Source organism: Anas acuta, chromosome 2 (assembly GCF_963932015.1).
Source record: "Anas acuta chromosome 2, bAnaAcu1.1, whole genome shotgun sequence".
NCBI classification, from domain to species: Eukaryota; Metazoa; Chordata; class Aves; order Anseriformes; family Anatidae; genus Anas; species Anas acuta.
In genome coordinates this window covers 23,664,073-23,676,612 of record NC_088980.1, presented here as the reverse complement: position 1 = coordinate 23,676,612, position 12,540 = coordinate 23,664,073, and the positions used below count along the sequence as shown (strand labels likewise).

Here is a 12,540-nt window from a genome sequence, read left to right as displayed (position 1 = left end):
TTTTTCTTTTTCTTGTTTTTCCCCTTTTTGTTTACTCTCCTATCCCACAACGCTTTTATTTTGATAGGAAGGACTGAGAAAAAAATATCAGATGTTTTAGTGATGTTCTGTTTAAACCTGCTCCTAGCTTATGGAATTACATCACAGGAAAACAACAGTATTCCCAGAGGGAGTGCATGTATAATAATGACTACATATTCTGGAGCATTTGAAGTTCTCATTATGCCTCCTGTGTTATTACTCTTTACATCTCTGATTCTCTGGATAGTTTCAGCATTTTGCATATATGCTACAAATAATTGTGCCAGAACTTTGCTTAATTTTCTAACACAAGCCAGAAGGGAATTTGCCTGTTTCCAGTCTTGCAACAGTTACTGAGTGAGTTCAGCATATTGTCTGTGCTCACCCCATCCAGTATAATGATCTGGTTTACTCTCCCTTCATAATCGCCTTTCTGATTTGGGCTGTTCCATGAAAGACTGTCTATTTATAACTCTAAAATTAGAAATAACAGTCTGGTGTCTCTTCCATGGTTTGAAAAGAAATGTTGTCCTGTAAGAATTAAGTATGATGCAGAACCACAAAGCATAAATATGGTGTATCCTTGGTGTATCCTTCTAAATTATGTGAGAATGAATTACATGACGGCAGAATTGCTGTGATTTTATACTTTTTCTTTCAGGTATCTTCTTGGAGTATGGAATTTTTATGGAAAAGAAGGTGGTATCTTCAGCTCAGCTGTGTATTGATATTGAAATTGGTTTGTGCCAATCTGGACTTTCAGAAGGAAACTCCATCAAGCCTGGGTCAGATTGACCATCAGTGCTGGGAGGTGTCATCCCATGGGCTGGTGGAAATGAAGAAACTCAAGGTAGCAGACACAGTCATTGCCCTCTGGGACTTCATGATGTTCCTGAAGGAATCCCCCAAGCCCAAGCACAATGAACTTTTCAATGATTTAGCCCAGAACTTCTGGGATATGTACGTAGACTGTGTGCTCTCAAGATCTCATGGAATGGGCAGAAGACAGCTAATATCTCCCAAATATTCTTCTACATACTCACATAGAACTTTAGAAGGTAACCACAGGATAGGATGTTAGTCTTTTATGTACTAATATTAAACCGAATCATTGTTCTGTCTCTGATTATTTAGGCAGTTCAACAACGTCTTCTCCATTTTTGTCTCCGCTTTTCAAATGTATTTGAGTCTTTCAACAGTAGCTACTATCACAATAAAAAGTTAAAAGTTAAAATGAGTTAAAAGTAGTTAGGGTGCTAAATTTCTGTGTTTAACAAAGTTCAAATAATGGCAAGTAGGCACATGGAAATGTGTGTAAATGGATGCTGCATGCTCTGTTTATCACTGTGTGTGTATAAATGGCATTACAATACTGGAAGTTTCCTAGTATTTGGACTTCGGTCTCAACTTTGGGGAATTGTCCCTCTGTGAGAAGGGAAATGCAAACCTCTGACCACTTGATCCCTGTTCTTCCCATTGAAACTGTTGACGTGTAATGTGAGTTCATGGGCACTATGAATCACCAAAGTGATAGATTCTGGTCATCCTGGTCCCAGATGAGTCCAAACTGAGATCATACAGGTGATTGGCCTAATGTCTTATTAACCAGCCCTAGATCTATTGGTTTTCTTCCTCCTCTTCAATAGATTTTTTTTTTTCCTGATTACCCAGTCAAATGTTTTAGGTTTGTAGACTGAACATGGACATCATTTAATCCTAGCATTCCTAGATGTATTGCATGGAAAATAACAGCCTTTCTTTCATAATCTTACAGGGTCTGCTTTCACCAACCCATTTTAGCCCAAAAGGGGAGAAAATGAAGATACCTCAGCAAGGCAACATCAAAATGAAGGAGCACAAAAGCACAGCGTATATTGTAGATGCTTAGACAAATCCGTTAGTGTGGTTCAACTTTTTTTCTGTATAAAGTGTTTAATCATTGTTAAACTCATATCAGTTCCCACAAGATCCCCTTTGCTTCCTTTCTTCCAGCCTACAAAGTTGCATTTTTCCCACCACATGAGAATACTTTTGTTTTGAGTCAACACCTTTGTTCTCTCAGGTAAGCTCATAAGTCTGAAGCAGTGTGGTATTTTTGTAGAGGCATATCTTTTCCAATATCTCCCTTTTTTAATAGTTAATTTTGATGGAAACGCACTATATTTTTATACATTAAGCAATGGAGAAAGTGTCAACATGCATGTTTTATGAACTGTCTTGCATATACGGTCCTCTTTTACTAATTGCAAAAAAAGTGTGACATCAAGCTAAAGGGAAGGTTTATGCTTATGGTATGTCCTGTGCAGTCTAAACTTTGTATTTTATCACTGCTTAGTCTAGTCTATGGATTAATTAAAATATTTTTCTATGCAGCAAGGTCTGTAGAATAGTTATTTTCTCGCTTATTAACATGTTCTTTGCAAATGCTATTACATTACATTAAGAAGAGCACTTGGCACAAGACTGCTCTTAATTTACATGTTCATACAGGTAAGGGGATAGAAGCCATCCCTGTCATGGCAGGGAACATCACAGCTGAGAAGAGACCCGAGAATGAAATGGTTTGAAAGAGTGAGAGACTGGCTTGAGTACAGCTCACAGTGTAAGACACCATCCATCATGGCAAAGATGTAACCGCCTGGTTAATCCACTTTTCCTGAGCACAGAGTGGCCTGAGAACAAATGGGAAGACTCAGAGATGCTGACTGTTCCCTACTCTTTGAACAATGCAGCTTGTTCATTTTCTGTTGTGTTCTAGCCTTTTAGGAGTTCCCAACTAGGTTTCAGTATTACAGGGAACAGTACTTGCATGGTAACAGCACAGAAACATTCTAAGTAACAAGAAATGCATCACACATTATGCTGAATTCCTATATAGTGTGTAAAACATCCAAAAATTCTCATAGGTTTTTAAATGTTCATCTAGGTAAATACAATATTGAACTGAATCTTGTAAAATTTCTCTCACCCTTCCAGAAGGAGTACAAAGTAGTGAGAAATTTCTCTTAATATCAGTGTAAGTCCTGATGCCAACAATATCTAAAGTACACACCCATCCACTTACAGTCTGCTTCTTGTCCTGGTGTGCTGGGTGCTGGCTTCCTGCTGGCACGTGTGCCCTTTGCACTTCACACAAGAGGGGAACAAAAGAAGGATTTTACCAAGGGTAGTAGAGTGTCAGCAAGGATGGGTTCCACTCTTCCCAATGTAAGATCATCTCCTGTTTCATACTGTCTTTTACATACGTGGAAACCTTCATCACATCTTCTCACCTGACTCAAATCTTTGTTTTTCACTTTTTTTTTCTTATAGATCTATTTTTAGATCTACTATCCTCTGGGTACTTTCCTACTGCCTCACATCTCTTTAGGATATCCCTGTGACTGTGTCAGCTATGCAGGGCTGTTAAAACACTGAGCACAGTCATCCTGTGGGTGAACAGAAATACAGCAAGATAAGAAGCAAAGAAATAATTTGCAGGTAGATATACTTGCATTGTCTACAGCCACCAAAAGTCATCTGCTTCTCCTGGGCTCTATACAAGAGAAACTAAGAAAGGGATGATCTTTTCCTTCATCAGCAGTCAGCACTCCCTTTCTTTCCATCTCTCAGCTGCAGTAGGAACAGCAAGCCCAACTTTTTTAGGTTCTTCCCCAACAGCCAGACCATGGCACATGACTGGCTGCTAAAATCAAACATTATCTATGCTGCTGCAAAGCCTTGTGTTAGCTTTCAGTTCTGAGATATAAGTGTAAGCATTTAGGGAAATTCTGTCCTCTTCCTTCTCCAGTTTCTCCAATTAACACGTGTTTGAAGCTACTTGCCTGCAACATCAGAGAGCCTGTAATGAAAGCACAATGCACTTGTGGGAGAAATGCTGCACACTTTGTACCTAATTTAAAGTTTTTGCATAAGTATAAATGTAAACTGATTTCCAGTTAAAAGCTCTTTCACATCCATACCTTGGCTATATTGTACTGCTGTAGCTTTTACTCAGAAAAGGGAAGGACTTAATGAATCCCGTATGGTGAAGGGTTTGTTTTGTTTTGGAAAAAATGGGCCAGTGCCTAGCTGCCAGTAGAGTAGTAAGGAGTCATCCATGCATTCACATATATGTAAGGAAATAATAATAAAAAAATAAATGCCACAGAAACTGTGTTGTCCCACTAAAGTATTTATTGTTTGCTTTTATTTTTTAACAGAAAACGGAGCATACTTTTTGTGCCTCCAGTGTGTAAAATATTTTCATATCCTCTAAAATAGTAATAAAGCAGCATAACTGGTTGTGGCAGAGAAATATAACTAACTAAGCTAAACTTCACTTGACACATGGACCTATAGTTAGATAATTTCTATATACCTTAACTTATCTTTCTTGCAGCCAGAGAAAACAAAGTGGCTTGTTTAACACAACATGCTTACGGTTCGTGCAGATGATTTTGGAAAAAAAGTCACAATGAAACTAATTACATTTAAAAATTATTAATTAGCAAGGGGCCAACATAAAAATTAAATTAAATTAACATAATTCAATTTAATTTTTCTAGCTGTAAGTAGTAGATGACTGTTACTTCACAATGTAATGTTTAACAGATCTGCCCATGAGAAAACTCTTCAAATCTTTGGAAACTAAGCATGTAGAGATATCTTCAAAGTTTGAGTACCATTTCATATCACTACTTTGCCATATTTCATTATTTTTATAGAATTTAAGTAGACAATTTTAAAACAAAAATCCACTTACTTCCATTTTAAAGCCACCACCTCTATGTCTTGTTACAGGAACAAATTTTTAAGAAATCCTTATACATGCACACAGCCAATACATCTTTCAGGAGGTAAATAAAAGGGAGTTGGAAACTAAGTTTTACATAATTAGCTCAAATTTATTTCTACTTTCTAAGTGTGCATTTAACAAAGTGAAAGATTGTGCTTTTCTCAAAAGACTGCTCACAGACAAAAATAACAGACTACTGCCAACGTGTGTATGTTACAAAAGCTCTTGCAGTGTCACAGGAGTTTATGCCATAATGCTGTGAAACTCAATCTAAAATGAAGTAACAGCCTCAGAAAATCTTGTTCTAAAATAATATAGCAAACTCTGGCTTTGCCCAAGTAGGGAAAGGAAACAATAGTTTAAGAATTGAGTCATCTACAAAAAAGTCTGCTATATGAGGAGTGCTGGTGTTCTACAGATGCTAGGGTGAACAGAGTTCCTACTGGAGGTAACCCATGGAAAAATAAGAACTGTACATGTATGATCAGCTGTGAGAAGTCTATGAAGAGCTTGTCTGCCAAACAGATTCAGAGAAACTGTTGGCACAGACTTGCGTCTTTGTGAGCCGTTAGCTGAAGTCCTGATGCTAAAGGTGGCAGTTCGAGGAACAAAATGGACTTGAACAAACACCATGAGGGTACCTTGTCCGGGACAATGAAGAGCTGAGTGTATTTATGTGAAAGTTCATCACCCTGCTCAAATTGATACTTAAACTACAATGTGTGGGGTGTGTCAACAGAAGATGGAAATCCAAATACTAGACCTACTGATAGTGCATCACGGTAACCTGACACTAGCACACACAACTGCTAGATTCAGTGTGCCTTTGTACTATATGGATTACTTTATTTTATTTTTTTTTTAGTAAATCACCCACGTTTATATTAGTTACAAAAAATACAAATATAATTTCATTATTGAGATGTTCTGTTCAATTCATGAAAACATTACAGATATATTTTATCTTGTATCTACAATAAATATGCAGTTAACTAAAATATTAAAAGCACTGCTCAGAACATTATTTATTCTACAGGTCCCAAATCTTTCTTGATGGAGTCCAATGTTTTAACTCTTTTGATCTTTTTTAAGGCTCCTTCACAAACAGATGGCTTTCCAAGAGCAAGGTCTGTACCAGACAGTGGTCCTCCAATTAATTGAGAAGGTGTACTTTCTACAGTTACTAAGCGACCAGATCCGATCTGAAAAACAAAATAGATGCATTGTTTGACATCCATGTTAGTATTTAAAAAGAGATAAGACTTAAACCACGAACTGGTCTTTTGAAAATATTATTCAGTTGGTGGAGATGCATGCTAAGGTTTCCTAGGTCCACTCAAACTATCCTTTATACTAAATTCACAAATTGTTCCCATCAATACAAAGGAAAAGACAAAGTGTTTTTTTGTACCTTTCTGTACTCTGCTTTTCTGCTTTCATGTCTGACTTATGAATAGAGGAAAAGAAAATTGAGCCTTTATTACAATAGAAGTTTGTTGTGCAGTGTTATTTGGATTTATACATAATATCAGCCACAGTTTTTGTCCTCAGATTTTTGCTATATGCTAATACTTAAAAAAAAAAAAAAAAAGGCAAAGAAAGAAAGAAAAAGAAAAAAAAGAGAACAGAATCTGTTTCTCTTTGAATGCAATTGCCTGTAACTACTGCTCCATGAAAACTCCAAGACAGAAAGAGATATATTTTCCAGTTTTGTTACTACTCTTTATACTGAATGGGTTCAGGTCTTTGAATAAAAATTCTTGAGTGATAGCTCTATCTTCTAACCATGACCTACTGAAACAAACAATGCCACTCTCTGAGTGCATGGGGCTCACATGTTTGATTAGTTAACCTTGACTGGTTTTCAACAACCATCTTAGCTTCATTTTCATCTCCCACTATTTAAGATGTTTGTCAGAGAGAAGGAAAGAAGATTGTTCCATAAAAAAAAAAAAAAAAAAAAGCTAGCAATATCTAGCATTTGCAATACTTCTAAGCAATGCAGTCAAGGAATTTTATCTTATGTTGCTGGTGCATTCATTTTCCTAAAACCCTCCTCGGTCAAAATGGACTAACCTCTTCCTTGTTTTTATCTACAGTTGTTGAAATATTGAATTATACTATAGAATTGTAAAGATATTTTCTGGTAAATCCTCTTCTGCCAAAGAAGTGAAAAATCCTGTCCTGAGGCTCAAGTCTTTAAAATAAAATCTAACAGTTTATTACTCTCTGCTAAAAATTTTGAGTATTCATGTTTACATCTAGAATTTTCAGATATTTTCAGCAAAATATTGCTGGTTAACAGTCGTTTTGTTATATGTATGTAACTAGAAATTTTTTTCCATACCACTTCATCTTGCATTCACACATGTGCCCCTCTGTGTCTTTTGAAAGTGTAGGGAAGGATGAAATCCTAGTTCTGTACTCAAAGACCATCCCCTTGCTTACTGGTAAGCTTATCCTGGCTTCATCACATCAAGCACGAACTGCCTCTTTGCTTTTACAGGATGCAGCCATCTTACCCGTCCTTCCTTATCCATGCAATAAAGCCCAGGATAATAGTCTCTTTCCTTTGTTTGAAAACAGCAGCTCATGTTTTTTCTTCCTTGCTTCTCCTTACAAGTGTAACTCCCTGTAAGCAATCAAGAAGCAACCTCTCTCCCTTAGCTGTGCTACTTACACAGCCAGCTTACTCAGCTAGCTCAAACGCAGTTCCTGACTAGAACGGAGATTCTGCCATGTCTTACCCCAGCTTGTCAGAACTCGACATCCAGATATGCGGATATACCTTTGTAAGATCTTAACAATGGCTTGTGTCATCTCACATTTCAGTTAACTGATAGGAATGCAAAAAAAAATCTTTTCTGAAGATATAACAGGCAGGTGAATTATCTGCAGAGTCTGAGAGACCTTTACTGACATACTAGGGATTGCACGAATTTACCTAACAAAAAAGGAAGGAGATTTTGACCTCAAAGTTTTCATAGAAGGCAGTCCCATAAGAAGTCCACATCAAGTAACATAGGGACCATCTTGCTCACAGTTTTTCTGAGACATTTTCAGATCTGAATCTCATTCTGACCTGTCTGAAGATGTGTCAGAGGGGGAGGTGGTGGTTTGCAGGACATGCTTGGAGCTTGTCAACATAAATGTTACTGAAGAAAAAATAAGCAGCAGCACAAATACAAACAGAATAGACCCCAAGCCACTTGCACATTAATGAAAGTAAAACAGTGTTATTGGGGATTACTTACTGTTGTGTTGAGGCCTTTAATATCAGTAGAATGAACTGCTCCATTCTGAGTCTTCAATTTAGATCTGGAAGCCTCTATTGACTTTTCCTGTAGCCTTTTTGCTTTCTAAAGGTTGTTAGAAAAAACGTAAAATTGTTTTAATCGGAATGAACAGTATCGTTTGCAACTGTTAGAAAATATACAAATGAGAAAATAAATGAAGTAACAATTCTATTGTCCCTTAATTAGAAGTGCTCTCTGGTTTGTGACTCTATTGTTGTACTGGGGACCTGAAAGCAGAATGAAGGGACGTGGTTTCACAAGTGCCAGAAGGGAGTAATCACATCCTAAAACTTGTTGGCTATATTCTTTCTAATGCAGCCCAATATGCTGTTAGCCTTCATTACCACAAGAGCACACTGTTGCCTCGTGTTCAGTTTGTCTTCTCCCAGGATCCCCATAGTCAGTATGTATTTACACAGCTAGCCAGTCCCCAGGCTGAACCCCAGGATCCATGAAAGCCTTAGTATGTTCCAGATGAAAGATGTCACATTTTCTTTTCCTGAATGCCCTGAGGTTTTGATCAGCCCACCCCTAGGACTTGTCAAAGTCTTTCTGAATGGAGACCCTACCTCCCAGCATATGGATTGTTTCCTCCAGCTCAGTGTCATGTATGGACATGATAAGGATACACACTTATCCAATATCCGAGTCATTATTGAAAATTTCATAGCTTCACTGCCCTATATATACATATTTACCTAATCACAAATGCATAAGCCACGTTGAACCCCAATTTGTGACCATAATCAGAAAAGCAGAAGTACCACAGTTTGCATAGCTTTGCCCATAAGGCTTGTGGTTCTTTCTTCTATATTTGTGTGAACATAAAATTTACTATAGCTTCTACTTGAATAACCTCATAATTCACTACGAAATGTGTTTGGAATTTCCCAGTTATTCTAACTACATTGTGAATGAAAATTTTGCTCCTCCACTCTTTTTTTATTATTTTATTTTATTTTATTTATTTATTTACCTTCAATGCCTCATAGTTTGATGTCCGAGTCAAGAAATTTTCCCAAGATTTGTTTACCATTTCTTTCTGCTTATGGACAGCTTGGATCTGTGATATAAATGAGATTAACAAAATGCAAGATGGAATTGGTACTGGTGACAAAATTGGTACTGGTGACAAAAGTACATGCACAATAATGCAAGACAATCCCTCCAAAACACTAGCATGAGCTTTTAGAAAACTAGACTGACTACCTTTACTTCTCAGAAGGTAGGAGAGGATGAGACAGCCAAAATCTCTAGTGCTTGCCTTATAATCAAAGCTGGACAATGTTTATACCTGCTTCCTTTTAGCATGCTGGGAAGCACAAAGCCCTGCTTTCCGAAGTAATGAGGCTTTGTGAATATTCAGGCAAGGGAGTTTATAACAGAGGCTTACATTTCAGTTTAAGAAGTGGATATATTTACAATAGGTACTTCAAATTGTTATCTGCTACAGATTACACAGGTGCAACTCCTATAGTAACATAATTATCATTTCTTACTATACCATTGCTGATGCATCACTGATGACACTACTTCATTTTTTCATGTTACTTTCTAAATAGCAACAAAATTATACAAACTAAGAGAACTGAGGTTAACCAAAATTAATTTTAAAACATCTTAAACAATGTACCCATTTTGGATTTTGAACGTTATACAATAAGAAAATCTTTATGTAAGTTGACAAAAACTTTCAATTGACTTCACTTGCACAAACATACCTTTGTATACGTTTTTTCCTCTTCTCGGATTTCTTGGCGATGTTGACTTTCAAGCACTTCAGTCTGGAGAGCAGCAACCGATCTTCCAACATTTTCTGACACCTCTGAAATAACTTTCAAGGCTTCCTCATCTGAAGCAACAGGCCTGAATTCTTCTTTTATCTCTGTACACACTTCACTCCAGACTTCTCCAACCTGTATATGAAACACAAATACACACACACTGATATTTATGTCTTCTTTCAGTTCCATTCACTCAAAATGTAACAAGTAATATTTTTTCTCTTTATTGTTGTTTCACTTCCCAGAATTGTTATGCAAATTAGACTTCAGTAATGCTATGCCAAATTCATTCATGACAATCTACCCTAAACTCTTCCCACACCCAAGTTTCTCTCCACAAAAGAGTAACAGGAATGCTGCTAACTACAGAAACTGAAGAAATACAAATGCAAGACACCACATTACAAGAGTGAAGTGTTGTGTCTTACTGTCTTTTCACTCAAATTGTGAGCATTATCAGAACAAACTATAACATGAGACACAAAAGGAACCTGGAATTACCAACTAAAGGTTGACTCTTACTAGATCCTGAACACTTCAAGCTTTCACAGACTGCATTCCTAAGCCAAAAACTGGCATAAACTAAAACATCTTTTGAGCAGGATGTTCACTACAAAACTTTGTATTCTGTTCTTGTTTCCTATAGGCACAACACTGTAACAATTTAAGCTTTGACAACATGGATGGATCCTGAGTGTGGGTACAAGGATGGAAAAGCACAGAAAAAAGAAAAAAAAACAACAACACCTTTTATCAGAATGTGTATTTAATGTCATCTTTAATAGCAAAAAAAAACCAAAACCAACCCATACATAATCTGGCTGTGATGCATAAAGAGGCAGTCCTGCTCTCCAGCCCTTCCTCACTTCCTTACACTTATCCTGGCCCATTCCCATTTCTGGAGCTGGCAGTTAAAACTATTTTTTCTTGAGTTATTTTTAACTGGCATTGGTTTCTGGTCTGGTTTACAAGTCTGGGGAGTGCTGGAATGATGCAGGTGGGATAGTTTCCTTTGATGCTAAATACTGGCTTACACTTTCTATGAAAGTGATAGTTACTGAAGGGTTATTTCTTTGTTGTATCCTGTAAGTTAATTTGCCATTCTTGCAAACACAGATAGAGTAGCAATATTTTCTTCCACAATACTTACTTTAAAGTCAACATACCGTCGTATGATAGCAAGCGTGACAAAATCCTTAGCAGATAAGCCAGGCAAATCTTCAAAACCTAAAGGAGTATTAATCATCTTGGTGTTAACAGCATGATCAATCTATCTTAGAATATCAGTCTAAAAGAAGACACCATCTTATTTATCACATGAGCATATGCAAAATCTGCATCATATGTACATCAGTCACTCTTCCAATCATGAGCAGGCTTTAAGCAATTAAAAAAAAAATCTCCATAATAAATTCACTCTACACTAACTCTTTACTTTTAAATGGCTTCAGTGATCTTCCAGTTGTTTGTAAAGCCAGGATAGTACTGCATTTGCTATGGTTTTGTGGTGAGGGTTTGATCTTCCATTAAAGCAGACAGTTGAGTCTACAGGTCACAGTTGCTAAAGAAACATTTTTTCACGGAGTTTGCTTTAGCTGTGAAGTAGCCAACAGAAGAATTGTATTACAAGATCTCCAATACTTTGTTTCTAAACTGGATAATGAACGTAATCTCCATCTCACAGATTTAAGCCTTGAGCATAATGCCTTGAGCATAATGAGTTCCTCTTTAAAAAATATTTTTACAATACATGTAAAAGAATAAGGAAGAGAAGTATGGTTGCTAGGACTATGCCTCATTTTTTTTTGCATGCTGAATATTAATTATACTCTTTTAAAAAAAAATATTTCTATATAGTCTATCAAACCTATTTCTAAATTTCATCATACCATCTGTGTGGTAACAGGGAATGCAGCACCTATTTATATAATTACATCATGTATAATTACATCATGTTTTGAAGTTAAGAAATGCCATAAATGAAGACCAATTAACACTGGATTTCTGATCACAGCATTACAGGCTGTTATGAAGTATAAAAACACCAAGAGGAAGGTGGTGGGAAAAGGCCATAAAAATCTTCCCATTTTTATTATTCACTTCCATGTTGTTTTCCTACTTTAGAGGAGACATTACAATGTATATAAATAACAAGAAGTATGTATGAATATAGAAGAAAGCTGGAACAAAATCTCATGCCTTTTAGCTTTAATAGAGAATTCAGCCATGATCCAGGATTAACATAAATAATGCTAATAAAAATACTAAAAATCTAGGTTAAAATGGAGAAACAATGGGATATAGTTTATTAGAGAAGCTGAAGATGTTTTCAGATTCATTGGTTCTCTAGAATAGCCAGGGAACTGGCTAAAGAACTCTCAGAACTATTACCAATTTTGTATTATATTATATATTATCTACCCATGGAGGACAGGCTTGAAAACAACAAACATTATACCTATTTTTAAAAAGAGAAAAGGGGAAGCCAGAGAATAGTAGGCAAATTCAGTTCCTGAAAAATGACTGTAGCAAATATTTAAAAAGATAATATTTATGTAGCTAAATGGTAACAGTGAAAACATTACTATACAACATGAAGTAGTAAAAACAAACCATGTCATTCAGCCTAGTTCTTCTCTACAGCCAAGTGAGAAGTCTAATG

General features: G+C 36.4%; 2 protein-coding genes across 5 annotated transcripts in view; one reads left to right on the top strand and one right to left on the bottom strand.

Annotated features, from left to right (window-relative positions):
- The first annotated feature begins 688 nt into the window (after positions 1–688).
- On the top strand, positions 689–1,209 carry FAM237B (family with sequence similarity 237 member B). The gene has a single exon (XM_068672934.1). It carries the CDS (start codon positions 698–700, stop codon positions 1,100–1,102), a length of 405 nt encoding a protein of 134 aa, XP_068529035.1. The 5' UTR covers positions 689–697; the 3' UTR covers positions 1,103–1,209.
- A 4,433-nt stretch (positions 1,210–5,642) lies between these two features.
- The window catches only part of CFAP69 (cilia and flagella associated protein 69), a 28,763-nt gene continuing 21,865 nt past the window's right edge, over positions 5,643–12,540 (bottom strand). For 3 of the 4 annotated variants that reach the window (XM_068673911.1, XM_068673909.1, XM_068673910.1), the window contains 5 exons: positions 11,029–11,105; positions 9,816–10,010; positions 9,071–9,157; positions 8,053–8,157; positions 5,643–6,000 (listed from right to left, as the gene is read on the bottom strand). In XM_068673911.1, the coding sequence (XP_068530012.1) occupies positions 5,824–6,000; positions 8,053–8,157; positions 9,071–9,157; positions 9,816–10,010; positions 11,029–11,105 (641 nt within the window). In that variant the 3' untranslated portion in view covers positions 5,643–5,823. Of the gene's footprint in view, positions 6,001–8,052; positions 8,158–9,070; positions 9,158–9,815; positions 10,011–11,028; positions 11,106–12,540 lie in introns of those variants that run through there. The other variant, XM_068673912.1, reaches the window with a different exon arrangement.

Bases quoted from the DNA above. Each gene is read 5' to 3' on its own strand.
- FAM237B (XM_068672934.1), top strand. From the start codon at position 698: ATGGAATTTTTATGGAAAAGAAGGTGGTATCTTCAGCTCAGCTGTGTA.